The sequence below is a fragment of the Chelonus insularis genome, unplaced genomic scaffold (assembly GCF_013357705.1).
Source record: "Chelonus insularis isolate UGA/USDA-ARS -01 unplaced genomic scaffold, ASM1335770v1 contig_3_pilon, whole genome shotgun sequence".
NCBI classification, from domain to species: domain Eukaryota; kingdom Metazoa; phylum Arthropoda; class Insecta; order Hymenoptera; family Braconidae; genus Chelonus; species Chelonus insularis.
In genome coordinates, this window is record NW_023276556.1 from 2,008,125 (window position 1) to 2,020,011 (window position 11,887).

At 26.6% G+C, this 11,887-nt stretch overlaps 4 protein-coding genes across 7 annotated transcripts; 3 read left to right on the top strand and 1 right to left on the bottom strand.

The window, feature by feature from the left end:
* The first annotated feature begins 943 nt into the window (after positions 1–943).
* On the top strand, positions 944–4,295 carry LOC118068353 (twisted gastrulation protein homolog 1-A-like). The gene is made up of 4 exons (XM_035085683.1): positions 944–1,336; positions 2,409–2,639; positions 2,724–2,930; positions 3,897–4,295. Exons 2-4 carry the CDS (start codon positions 2,414–2,416, stop codon positions 4,202–4,204), a joined length of 741 nt encoding a protein of 246 aa, XP_034941574.1. The 5' UTR covers positions 944–1,336; positions 2,409–2,413; the 3' UTR covers positions 4,205–4,295.
* Positions 4,296–4,789: 494 nt separating this feature from the next.
* Snx16 (sorting nexin 16) lies at positions 4,790–7,501 on the bottom strand. Of its 4 annotated transcripts, none has more exons than XM_035085745.1 (5): positions 7,330–7,501; positions 5,765–6,294; positions 5,382–5,690; positions 5,125–5,249; positions 4,790–5,006 (listed from the first exon to the last, which is right to left on the bottom strand). In XM_035085745.1, the coding sequence occupies exons 2-5, from the start codon at positions 6,050–6,052 to the stop codon at positions 4,946–4,948; spliced, it is 783 nt and encodes a 260-aa protein (XP_034941636.1). In that variant the 5' UTR covers positions 6,053–6,294; positions 7,330–7,501; the 3' UTR covers positions 4,790–4,945. The 4 variants fall into 4 exon arrangements, with proteins under 4 accessions (XP_034941636.1, XP_034941635.1, XP_034941638.1 ...); XM_035085744.1 differs by having other exon boundaries at positions 7,358–7,498; XM_035085747.1 differs by lacking the exon at positions 7,330–7,501 and adding an exon at positions 7,077–7,097.
* A 225-nt stretch (positions 7,502–7,726) lies between these two features.
* Syx7 (syntaxin 7) lies at positions 7,727–10,421 on the top strand. Its single transcript, XM_035086381.1, has 5 exons — positions 7,727–7,897; positions 8,328–8,477; positions 8,563–8,632; positions 8,705–9,098; positions 9,335–10,421. Exons 2-5 carry the CDS (start codon positions 8,369–8,371, stop codon positions 9,581–9,583), a joined length of 822 nt encoding a protein of 273 aa, XP_034942272.1. The 5' UTR covers positions 7,727–7,897; positions 8,328–8,368; the 3' UTR covers positions 9,584–10,421.
* Positions 10,422–10,484: 63 nt separating this feature from the next.
* LOC118068736 (uncharacterized) lies at positions 10,485–11,761 on the top strand. The gene is made up of 4 exons (XM_035086383.1): positions 10,485–10,624; positions 10,816–10,897; positions 10,981–11,152; positions 11,232–11,761. The coding sequence occupies exons 1-4, from the start codon at positions 10,595–10,597 to the stop codon at positions 11,437–11,439; spliced, it is 492 nt and encodes a 163-aa protein (XP_034942274.1). The 5' UTR covers positions 10,485–10,594; the 3' UTR covers positions 11,440–11,761.
* The last annotated feature ends 126 nt before the right edge of the window (positions 11,762–11,887 follow it).

Below are 11,887 nucleotides of genomic sequence, written 5' to 3' on the forward strand. Positions count from 1 at the left end.
CTAAGGACTCAAGCAAAGTGGCGGTCATCCTCATATCTGACTAACCGATCAGCTTTCTTTTTTTTCGGCTAATTTTTATTATCACTACTAACAATCATTATATACCTGAAAGTTTTTACGTTACCTGACATTCTTGAACTTATGACGTATTATTAATTTAATTTTAACATTTTAATAAATGTTAAGTATTTTTACACATGCTCCATTAATTCATATTAAAACACTACTAATGCAATATATAGCGGAAGAAACTAAATGCTTAAATACTTTAATGTGTTGTTAACGTAAAGTTGATTGTAGTAGGAGGTAAATTTAAGACTTTGAACTTAATTTGTCGTTATTTTATTTCCTTTAATTTAAAACTTTTTATTATAAAAAGCACCGTTTTCGAAAACATTATACGTTCATAAAATTTGATGTTAAATAAAATATTTCTACTTTTATTCACAACTAATCATTGGTGAAATATTTTTCTCCAATAGAATTCATTTTGAGTAAATTATTTCTTTTTAATCTTAACATATTTCTGTATATCTATACAGGAGGGAAATTTGTAAAATATGTCAATAAGTATGAAAAAAAATGAATTAATTTGCTAAATTAATGTTTAATTTTCTCTGACTTTAGCTTAGCAATTAATTATGTATACTTTGCTCTCTAGCTTAGTATAAAAAAAGAAGATAGAGTTTCATCAGGTAGAATAAATAAAAAAATCAAAACAAGACAAAAACCAGTCTCTCGCTCACTGATCAGACCCTTGGAATGGAGCTCTCTGTCTCTTTTCTTCAAACACCATCATATTTCCTTCAACTTCACCGCCTCCTTGCCTCTTGAGCTCCGCTTGATCACTCAGTAAACCTCGCCCCCTCTTTTTCTCTTACTACCTCCTCCATTTTCCCTACTCCCTCTCTTTTACATTTCTGCCATTCGCTCCTTTAGGTCTGTTCCTTGATCTCCAGACATATGAGAAACGTTCTCCAACTCGTCACGAACAAGTTGCACTCTTCAAAATTATTGAACTTCAAGTTTTAACTTAGATTTTTAATAAATATTGACATCGATAGTATTGTGAATAGTCTTAATATATTAATATATTATTGTGATTGAAAAAAATTTCAAATTAAAATTGAAATTGTGATTTATGTTAAAAAATAATTGAAAAATTGAGAGTTTATTAAAAGAAATAGTGAAATATGTTTGGTGGTTGGAGTGGTAGCGCGAACCGGTTGCATATTCTCAAAATAGTTTCTCCAGCGTAGGTAAAGACTGGATTACGAAAGGGAAGATTGAAATTTAAACAACTACAATACGTAATAATAATACGTAAAAAGTTAAGGTAAAATATACTAATGATATTTATTTTTATAGTTAATTAAAAAGATGTTTCATACACGTGATATATTTGAACACTGATATATTCATATATGTAAATGTATACAAGTTTTATTTTATTATGATATAAAATAAGAAAAATCATTTTTATTTTATTGAGTAAACTTATATTTGAAAAAACAATCAGCTCAAAATGTTATTATTAAGTAATAATAAACAAGTTATGTTGAAAATTTAAAGTTTAAAGTTACTTTCATATCATTCGCTAAATTTATTCATCATGTTTTATGATAATAATAAACAATTTACTAACATTCTCTCCGATAATTAAAGTTATTATAATTATTTATGTATCTTTTGAAATTTGATTTATAATTGCATTAATGCTTCAAAATTTAAATTGTTTTTATTCATCAAGATTATGATATGTGCATTTTTTATTGTAATACTCGATGGTTTCCGAGAACATAAATTTTCAAAATTTTCCGTTAATTCAAAATGAGAAGAAAGAATTCAATTACAAAAATCTTTTATTCAGGACCATTATATTCTTTGCCTTGTAACTATATAAATATATCTGTTGTTTGTATATATATAGATGAATTAAATAGTATATTCAAGGAAAATTTGAAGTATAATATCGATGAAAAGTAATAAAAATAATAATATTAGCGATGGTAATTTAAATATACATTACTACTGCGTTGTATATTTCTGAGTGTATTATTAGAAATCGCAAATCCAGAATCGATTAGAAAGTGAGAGTAATAAAAATATTATCCTTAGTAAAATTGATTTTTTTACCATAAATTGATGTACTTAATATTATAAACCATATTGTAAGAATGAAAATAAGAGTTTTATTGACAGCTTTAAATAAAATTTCATTATGGTATATACAGAATTTTCTGTAATACTTTATGTATAATTTTAATCATAATTAGTGACGCATGAGTTAATGTAAAAGTGATACAACTTTTTTAAGTGTTTACTTGTTCAATAACATATCTAAAGTTGTTGATCGTTAGATCTCATTGAAGAAAAACATCTTTTTTCACAATTTGTATTTTTTCCAGGAAAAATGTCGGGGCTAACTTCAAAGACAGTTTTGATAGGGAGTGTGACATTTATTGCCCTTGCAATCACAATAAATTACACCACAGCTTGTAATGAAGCTATTTGTGCTAGCGTAGTGAGTAAATGTATGCTTACACAAAGCTGTAAGTGTGACCTTGTCACTTGTACTTGTTGCAAAGAATGTTTTTCATGTTTATCTTACCTTTATGATGAATGCTGTTCATGTGTTGGTAAGTCCGCTTAAAGATTTATTTATGATAGAAAAATGTAAAAATTCTTGCATAAATTCTAAAGTATGCTCATATCTTTTTCAGACTTATGTCCTAAACCAAACATAACAGATAATCCTTTAAGTAAAAAGTCTCATGTTGAAGATTTTACTGAACCCGTGCCAGGGTTATTCCAAGCTTTGACTGCTGAACCTGATCCTCTTGAGAGATGGATTACATTTACTTATCCAGTGGATTTTGATGTCACGTTATTTCAACCAAAATCAGAAAAAGAAATAAATTATCATATGCGTAAGTTTTTCATTGAAACAAGATTTTATTTTTATTTAAAATAAGTCTTACCAAACTTTGACTTTTTCGGAGCAAGAAAAGAAAGACAGATAGAAATTCTGCGCAAACCAAGAATAGGGCAAGCTTTAAGTCTGAGTAATAAAATTATCATCGAGAATTTCAGTACAGAAAACTTGGAATTCATCTAGTTTAGCAGTAATATTTTGAAAGACCATGACTATTTAGTTTAAGGCAGGCATGAACTATCGGGACTTTTCGAAAACCCTGTGGTTAAGTACCTGGATTACTTAAGATAATTTTCGTTGTAGATCTTATTGGGATTTTAATTTAAAAATATAGCCCATGTTTGGTTTAAGGGTATATAAAAGTTATTTTCTTCTAACTTTATGACCTTAGTATCGGATTAAATTTGATTCAGTTTGCACAATCATACCTGCTAAATTACTAACAATAGGATTATTAAAACTTTAAATTTTAAAATGAAGGTACCAGCAATTGGAGTCATAGTTATTATCCTACCATTAGTTAAATATGACCGAAAATTATTTGCTTTCCATTTAAAATTTCAATGGGATTATAGATGATACCTGATTTCAACAGAGTAACCGGCAAAAGTTTGTGAATCAGGTAAAGCGTATACCTGAAGAGCCCGGGTAATTTTCAGATCTGCTCAACACCAGTTTAATGGGATTTACAGTTTCTCTTGTCACAATTTTTGCTATTATAAAGTTAACCTTTTAATCTGTTGCATTAGTTTGTTAAAACTTTCATCTATTTCAAATTTGGGAAAGTTGTATTTATTTACTTAAGCTGCTCCGGAAAAGTTATATTGTATCCACTTATTCTGTACCTCTGTACTACTTTACGATAGGATTAATTTTTCGTAGAAACTTAGAACTCTATGAAATTATTCTTTTCATAACATGGATATATTTTTGTAATGGAGCATCTTTTATTATGTTTTAGAAACCGTGGAAGAAGAATTACACAATCCTCTCAAACCCAATATAATGACAGTTAACTGCACAGTAGCATACATGGCTCAATGTAATTCATGGAACAAATGTCGAGCATCTTGTCAAAGTATGGGAGCAACTAGTTATCGGTGGTTTCATGATGGATGTTGTGAATGTATTGGAGATACTTGCATCAATTATGGTATAAACGAATCTAGGTGTCTTCACTGTCCTGCTGATAAAGATGAAGATGATGATTTGAAAGAACAATACGATGATTACGGACAAAATGACGATCTCATAGATGAACTCGATTAAATAGGTGTCATTTACATTAGCTTAATTGTTTTTAATGTATGTATTTTTATTAATATTACTTTTGAAGAACAATTACTTTTATGACCTTCAATGAAATTATTTATTAATTTTTCTATTTAAAATTTTCTTAATTTTTTATAGTATTTAATAAGTTATTTTAATACTCAGTGATCATGAAAAATAAAAAGTTTTATATTCTCTTTAAATTATTAAATATCTTTATCATATTTTGTACTGTAATTCTAATAAAAAATTAAAATAAAATATATAAATCTATATCAATGTCAAACACATTTAGTTAACACCTTTATTAAATAATGGCAAAATTTTAATTCATAAACTATGTACTTGTTGTGTCTTTTCATAACTTTATCGGGTGCGATGAGTATAGATTGTAAGTAATTTTTTTAATCGAATTATCTTTCGTCCAGGTACTATTATATTACTTAGATAATTAAAATAATTTGAAGACTACTAGGTACTTTGTCTTTTAAAAAATAAATAACAAAGGTAATAATTCTGGAAAATACTTTATATTAACAAAAACAAAGATTTTATTAATATATAAAGTTTTTGACTCTCGGTCTATAATTTTTTTAAATCTATAAACATATAAATATATTGAATGAAATTTTTAACAATGTTTTTTTGAAGGCACAAAGGCATTGAAATAATAATATGTATTATAAATTTATCCTTATTATTATGCTACCATAATATTAATTCACTTTGGAGTTCTTGTCATTGATATATTTCAGAAAAATCAATAAATTCGCCACACCTTGGACATACTCTTCGCTCACTGAAATTATATAGGAATATATATAAATGTATATATGTTTATACACCAATTTCTTTATTCCATCATTAATTCATTTTTAGTAAGAGATGATTTTAATAAATTAAAGATATTTACGTACATTATTTGGTGTAGTTTTGTTCGAAGTTCATTGCAAACAGAATTGGCTGCTGCTAGTGCAATTTCACGATCATATAGTTGTTGTTTTAGATGATATATATTGTCCTCTAAAGATTCAACAATTGCCTGAATATTTAAAAAGAACAGTTCATTAATGACTATGAAAAACTTTTATGAATACAATCTGATTAGTTTGGAATTTCAATCCGGCTAAACAGATTGAATCAAATTAATTTGATAAGTTGTTATAGAAATTACTCTAGCTTCATCTGCAGTATCAGAAAGTGCGGGAGGTTCATCTAAACAAAAAAATTCACGAACACTTGTATTTTCTATTAGTGTTGGTGTACTCAATATTGCATCTACGAATTTCTGAAGTCTTCTAATTCGATCTTCAAGAAAACTTGGAGCAAAATTATCTCCAATCCATTTTTTCCCTGGCAATGACAAATGCGATATTGGTAATTTTTGTCTACGCAACTGTGTTAATAAACGCACAAAATCTGTATATCTTCTAAAAATAAACCAACTTCCTCCGTCTTTATGTTCTATACGAAGTTTATAAACCTAAAAAATTTATGAAATGTGCGATCATTAACCATTTTTTGAGTGTAATTATAAAAAAATAAATATTCACTCACTGTAAACCTTGCTCTCTCTTCCATCACCTCATAACCAACAATTGGTATTCTCAAATCACCAATTTTATCAATTGTCGAATTTATATCTAGTGTGTTATATGGTTGTTTATTATTTTCAAAACATTGAGCATTATATAACTGAGAATGACCTGATAAATCAGAGTTTGAACTATGGAAACTCTCATCTATGCATGCCTGTGACCGATTTTCATCATCACTAGCTGCTATTGTAGTATCATTCGTTGACTGCTCTGGTGTCGTAGAGTCAGACATTTTTTGTACATTCATTTATTATATTTTATATTCAAAAATAATTAATATATATAATTATATAAATATACATATAGAAATGGAAGACATAAGATTGTTTAAAATGCATATACTTGCAGCTCCAAATGCATTCGTTACCATTAAATTATCAACGTCTTAGTTATTGCTTTTTCATCATTAAAGAACTGTTTCCGAGTAAATAGTAGTTTTTGTCTTTTAGTCATCAATATAATGTTGTGGATTAATAATTGTATCATCTCCTGTAAATGATAAAAATATGTAAATGTAATATTTATTAGCAAGAATTTTTATAAAAATTTATCTTAAACCGCAATAATAATAAATCATTTCCGTGATCAATTACGTTATAAATCAATATATAATAATAAAGAATGATCATAAAAGTTACGTCAAATTATCTCTAAACATTCACTTTTGTATTGAAGACATGTTACGGATTAATTTGCAAACAATAAACAATAAGTTTCATATAAAATTTCACGCGAAGAAAGATCAATATCGATGAAATAATTTTTGATTTAATATACCTTCTTTACACTAATCTCCAAGATTAATATTTTTCATTTAATCAAAATTTGTAACCAAAATATAAATTTTTTAATTATAAAAATCTTTTAGATTAAAACGATTTATCAAATCGTTATTAAGTTTTACATTCATAAAGTATGAACTCTTCAAGTAGTCTATGCTTTTCGAACAGACAATAGGTAGCTTTTAAATATACACTTCAAACTTTATAATGAAAATATGAATACGGCATAGTAAAAAAGGTTGATTGTCAATAGACAGAAATTAAAAGTTTCAAATCATAATCATATTCCGTAAAAACAAAATGTTATGGACAGTGAGGGAATTTATTAGAAATAATTGGTAAGAGTTAAAGAAGATGATGCTATTATCAAATATTATTTTTTTTATTAATTTTCTTAACACAGAAATCACACAATATGAAACAAAACTGCTCATATTTAATAAACAAATCTTTTTTCCAGAATTAAAACATTTAAATATTTCTAATCACCTTATTGTATATGTATTTTTTTCTGACACACTTTTTAAGATAACTATGAATTGTATACATAACAATTTAACTTTCGTAATCGTTCAAATATTTTTCAAATTAACGCGTAGGACATGAAATATTTGTGTTTCTTAAAATAATTTATACAGAATGAACCAAAAAGTTAATAAAAATATGAAAAATAAGATGAGAAACATGAAATCATAATTGTGAATTTAATAATTTTGTAAATTAACAATAAAAGTTTACTTACAATGAAAATATGGATAGTAATTATTTACCTATTTTTTGTCCAAAATTATATGTTTAACAAATTTATTAACTCATTACTGGTTCAATAAATAAACAATAATTGTTAAATGATCGATAAAATTGTTTAAAAATTAATTAATTTTTTAATAAAGTGAATGAAAGTTTGTTAAACTAAAAAATATAATTAAACATAGAAAAACGAATCCCAAGATGTCATAATATTGCACAAAGTGTGCATCATACGTAAACGAGCCAACAATAGACACCAGACGCTCACGTATCCGCGGTCGGTAATTGCTCATCGGATAACTAGGCTCAGAAGATACAGACCAGACATCATTTTTGATTGTAGCTTCCAAAGTTGCACTTGATTTAGAGGGAGTTTCCATCAACTCTCAGCAATGTCAGTTGACCCTCTTCAGTTTCCTCTCTGCGACGAAAAATTTTAACGATTCCAATCAGGAATTCCAGAAAATAATTTATTGATTTTAATTTTATTTTTCGAGTGCTTCTTTGTAAATGAATCCAATATAAATTGTTATATAAATAAGTAGTGAACACATTGCAAGGTATTATAGCTATTAATTACGAGTAAAGTAGTGTGAATCATCTCATATCCGATTGACAAGTTTACGAACTTTTTTGACAAGTACTTCATGACAGCTTTTTTACGATAAATACTGAGCAATAAAGACATCCTTAATTCTACAAAAATTTTAAAAGATCAATTTGCAAATTGTCACAAGGTTTTTAGTGCATGTCTTAAAAAATTCCACAGATATGATAAGATTGATCCTATTTGAATGATATTACTCTAATTGCTTTGATAACTGTTATTGAAGGATATTAATGAAATGAAATAAGATATTCGCTGAAGCATTTAATCAGCTTTGACAAATAAATCATGATACCATTCTATTGATTTCTTATGAAAAATTACTTTAACTATATATTGTACTATACAATTCCAATTCCTGAAAATATTTTTTCATTTTTTAGATTTTCACATTTAAACTATTTAATACATAAAAATAAATACAATGGATATTGGATTTTCTTCTTATCACAATGGTGGTCCAGTTAGAGAACAAGATTTTGAAAGACTTTCGCAAACGGTTGGAACATCAATACTTAAAATATCTCAAAATGGTAATATAACTGTCCAATTAAAACAAAACATTTCAACATTTGATTATTAAAAAATATTAACTATATTTTTATATATTAATTACAGTATCATCAATGCAAAAGATGGTTAATCAGCTGGGAGGATCAACAGATTCTCAAGAGCTCAGAAATCAACTGTAAGTTAATAATCGAATATGATTGGGTAGTCGGAGAGCTTTACATAAATATGTTTTATTATTCATTTTTAGTCATCAAATTCAACATTATACTCAACAATTAGCGAAAGATACCAATGTTCATCTCAGAGATTTGGCTGCAATCGTCAGTAATTCATCTTCAAGTAGTCCAGGTGAACAGACTCGAAGGAAAATGCGAATGCAAACGGAAAGACTTCAGGATGAATTCATGACAGCTTTAAATAGTTTTCAAAGTGTTCAGAGATCTGCAGCATCAAAAGAGAAAGAAATGGTTAGAAAAGCTAAAGCAAGTGTTGGTGTGGGAGCTTTCGGTGAAAAAAAACAAGAAACACTTATTGAACTGCAAGATAGTAGAACACAAAAACAGATACAACAACAGCAAATGATTGATGAACAAAATTTGCGAATGTTGGAAGAACAGGAGGCCAGTATACGTCAATTAGAAGTAAGTTGCAATCGATAAAGTATATTAATTTGGCTTATTATGGTAATCATAAATGACTTTTTCAAAACAAATAAAAATCTGATAATTTAATTTTATGCATCTATCCTGTGCTTGTAGGATTTCATTTGATGTCACATTAAGTTCACAGTTTCTTAAAAAAAAATATCTATTGTAGTCTAAACTCCTCAAGATTATTTCATATGAACAATATTAATAATATTGAAAATTTTTTTCAGAACGATATTAGTGATGTAAATCAAATATTCAAAGATTTGGGAGCTTTAGTACATGATCAAGGTGAAGTAATCGACTCTATTGAAGCATCAGTAGAACGAACAGAAGTATTTGTTAATGAAGGAGCTCAACAACTGAGGACAGCTGCGACTTACCAAAATAAAATACGAAAAAAGAAGTGTATATTAGTTATAATTGGTGCAGTAGTGCTCTCTATATTAATTGGTATAATTGTCTGGCAAACTTCTTAAAAATAACTTTAGATTCGGATGTTCTGGATTTTTTATGCGTATGAATCAACATTCTATCTTTTTCACACGAATGTCCAAAATTTTTTTACCAATTTATGGGATAAAAATTTATTATATTTCGTTGAATATTTATGCGGAGTAAAGAATTACAACAAATAATCGGAAATCATTTGTTTGAGTCTGTTTGGAAGATTAATCATTTATATCATGGTAAATAATTTTTAATTCTACAAACCATGTTTATCATAATTTATAATTATAAAGTAAATTAAATGGAACGTAAATAATACCACCATGTACTTAGTACATGATATTCTATTTATAAGAAATATGACTCATTAAAATGATAACAGTCCAGTTAAATGCATATAGGAAGTATATGAAAACTAATGTATCATGCCGATTGATATTTTCATTTCTTTCATTTTTTATTCATTAAAAAATAGATATTGTCATTCTGATAGAAATAAAATTTCTTTAATCATTCCTTCATAATATCACTAAAATATACAATTACAATATTTATCGTTCTCTTTCATCTTTTAAAAAGACTCATTTTTCGAAAGAAACTAAGCTTTATTATTAGTTGTATTTAAAAGATTTATGTATAATCGCATGTAATATATTTTGATTAACTAATGTTATTGTTTTGAACAAACGTAATAAACTATATATATACATATATATATATATATATCTACTATATATCAGCGGCTTGTCATGTTTCATTTCCACTCAAAATCGTTTTAGTGATTACAATGATCAATCTTGATTTTTAAATATAGAGAGCATAACGCGCTCTTTAATAAATTTATCGTTTGATTACTGACATACAGTACTCACTACAGTCGTTATGTTTGGCATATTCCCTTAAGTATTAAGACAATAAAAATGATACAAAATGAATTTTGTGAAATTGAACGTGTATACTGTGTATGTTATGTTTGATGAACTGTTGAATGCACACTCGTGTATTGTTTACTAGTTTGTAAAAAGTTGAAGAAAAACTTTATGAATATGTATGACATTTGTCATCCAAGTGTGAGTATTTGTTTTAACAAAAACTATTTTATACAATAATAAATTAATTGTTTTAACTTGAATCAATACCGTTTTCGAATCAAATTTGATACCTAACCTAAACAATGTGTTTATCAACATTATCTCTAATTACTATTTTTTTTTATATTCTAAATAAATTTATTATTAATAACAATTGAAAATTGTTTCAGTATTATGCTATTGAACAACTTGGCTGCAAAGACAAATTGAAAATCACAACGGCATTTCATGTTTATATTGAGTTATGTGAACGTATGTACTTATACTTGTGGTTAGCTATTGGATTTTATATTTTATTATAATTCTATGGAATTTATTATTATCTACTATTCCAGAACGAAAATTTTATAATGTTGTATACAAATACGAACCTGAGTTGGATTTAATCTATTTTATCGCAAAAGTAACACAACATGGAGAAGATGAAATTTATGTTCCGTGGTCTTCAAAAAATGATATGAAGCTTAGAGAGCTTCAAAAAATTCAAGAAAAGTTAAATAATAAAAGGTTAGTAAAAATAGAATTTCACCTTTTTTGGAGCGACTAATAATGTTCTATATTAATGGATAATAATTTTATTTATTAGTTTAATGATTGTAATTAAGAGTGGTGAGACTATCAGTCTGCTTTACAGAGTTAGTCAAGGTTTAATGAAACCACCAACACCGCAGATGAGCATTGAAAAGAAACAAGCAAACATAAAGAGAATGAAATTGGCTAGAAAGATAAATAAAAATAGCCGTAATTTATATGAATTAGCAAAGTCACAAAGTGACGCAGAAAAATCAAAATAGTATTTTTTTTATTGTTACTATATCACAATAAATTATGTTTCTTATAATATATAAATATAATATATGTATATATGTAATCTATATTGCTATATTGCGAATCATATTTGAAATTTATGAGATTTTTTTGAATCAATTATACTTATATATACGCCAAAAGCTTTTTTAACATGACCAGTATTTTAGTGAATACTTGACAGTAAATATTATTATAAATGGGATTGAACTTAAAACAGCCTATAAATGTTAATACACTCATCTAAGACTAAATCCTTTTTTACAGACACTTATATTGTTGATAATATAAATGAAAATAAATAGAATTTTTTTCAGCATAAATGTGTATTTATTTACTGTAAACTTAAGTTGTTTTAAAACAAGAAAATATTCTTTTAATACTAATTATAAATATATATATTTATTGCTACGATAAAAACTCCTTAAATCTAAT

Excerpts from the sequence above, each read along its gene's own strand:
- LOC118068353 (XM_035085683.1), top strand. The coding sequence starts at position 2,414 with ATGTCGGGGCTAACTTCAAAGACAGTTTTGATAGGGAGTGTGACATTT. Across the intron at positions 2,640-2,723 it reads TGAATGCTGTTCATGTGTTG|ACTTATGTCCTAAACCAAAC; the intron begins GTAAGTCCGCTT and ends TATCTTTTTCAG. Across the intron at positions 2,931-3,896 it reads AGAAATAAATTATCATATGC|AAACCGTGGAAGAAGAATTA; the intron begins GTAAGTTTTTCA and ends ATTATGTTTTAG.
- Snx16 (XM_035085745.1), bottom strand. The coding sequence starts at position 6,052 with ATGAATGTACAAAAAATGTCTGACTCTACGACACCAGAGCAGTCAACG. Across the intron at positions 5,691-5,764 it reads AAGAGAGAGCAAGGTTTACA|GTTTATAAACTTCGTATAGA; the intron begins GTGAGTGAATAT and ends TAAATTTTTTAG. Across the intron at positions 5,250-5,381 it reads ATACTGCAGATGAAGCTAGA|GCAATTGTTGAATCTTTAGA; the intron begins GTAATTTCTATA and ends TTAAATATTCAG.
- Syx7 (XM_035086381.1), top strand. The coding sequence starts at position 8,369 with ATGGATATTGGATTTTCTTCTTATCACAATGGTGGTCCAGTTAGAGAA. Across the intron at positions 8,478-8,562 it reads ACTTAAAATATCTCAAAATG|TATCATCAATGCAAAAGATG; the intron begins GTAATATAACTG and ends TATTAATTACAG. Across the intron at positions 8,633-8,704 it reads CAAGAGCTCAGAAATCAACT|TCATCAAATTCAACATTATA; the intron begins GTAAGTTAATAA and ends ATTCATTTTTAG.
- LOC118068736 (XM_035086383.1), top strand. The coding sequence starts at position 10,595 with ATGAATATGTATGACATTTGTCATCCAAGT. Across the intron at positions 10,625-10,815 it reads ATGACATTTGTCATCCAAGT|TATTATGCTATTGAACAACT; the intron begins GTGAGTATTTGT and ends AAATTGTTTCAG. Across the intron at positions 10,898-10,980 it reads TTATATTGAGTTATGTGAAC|AACGAAAATTTTATAATGTT; the intron begins GTATGTACTTAT and ends CTACTATTCCAG.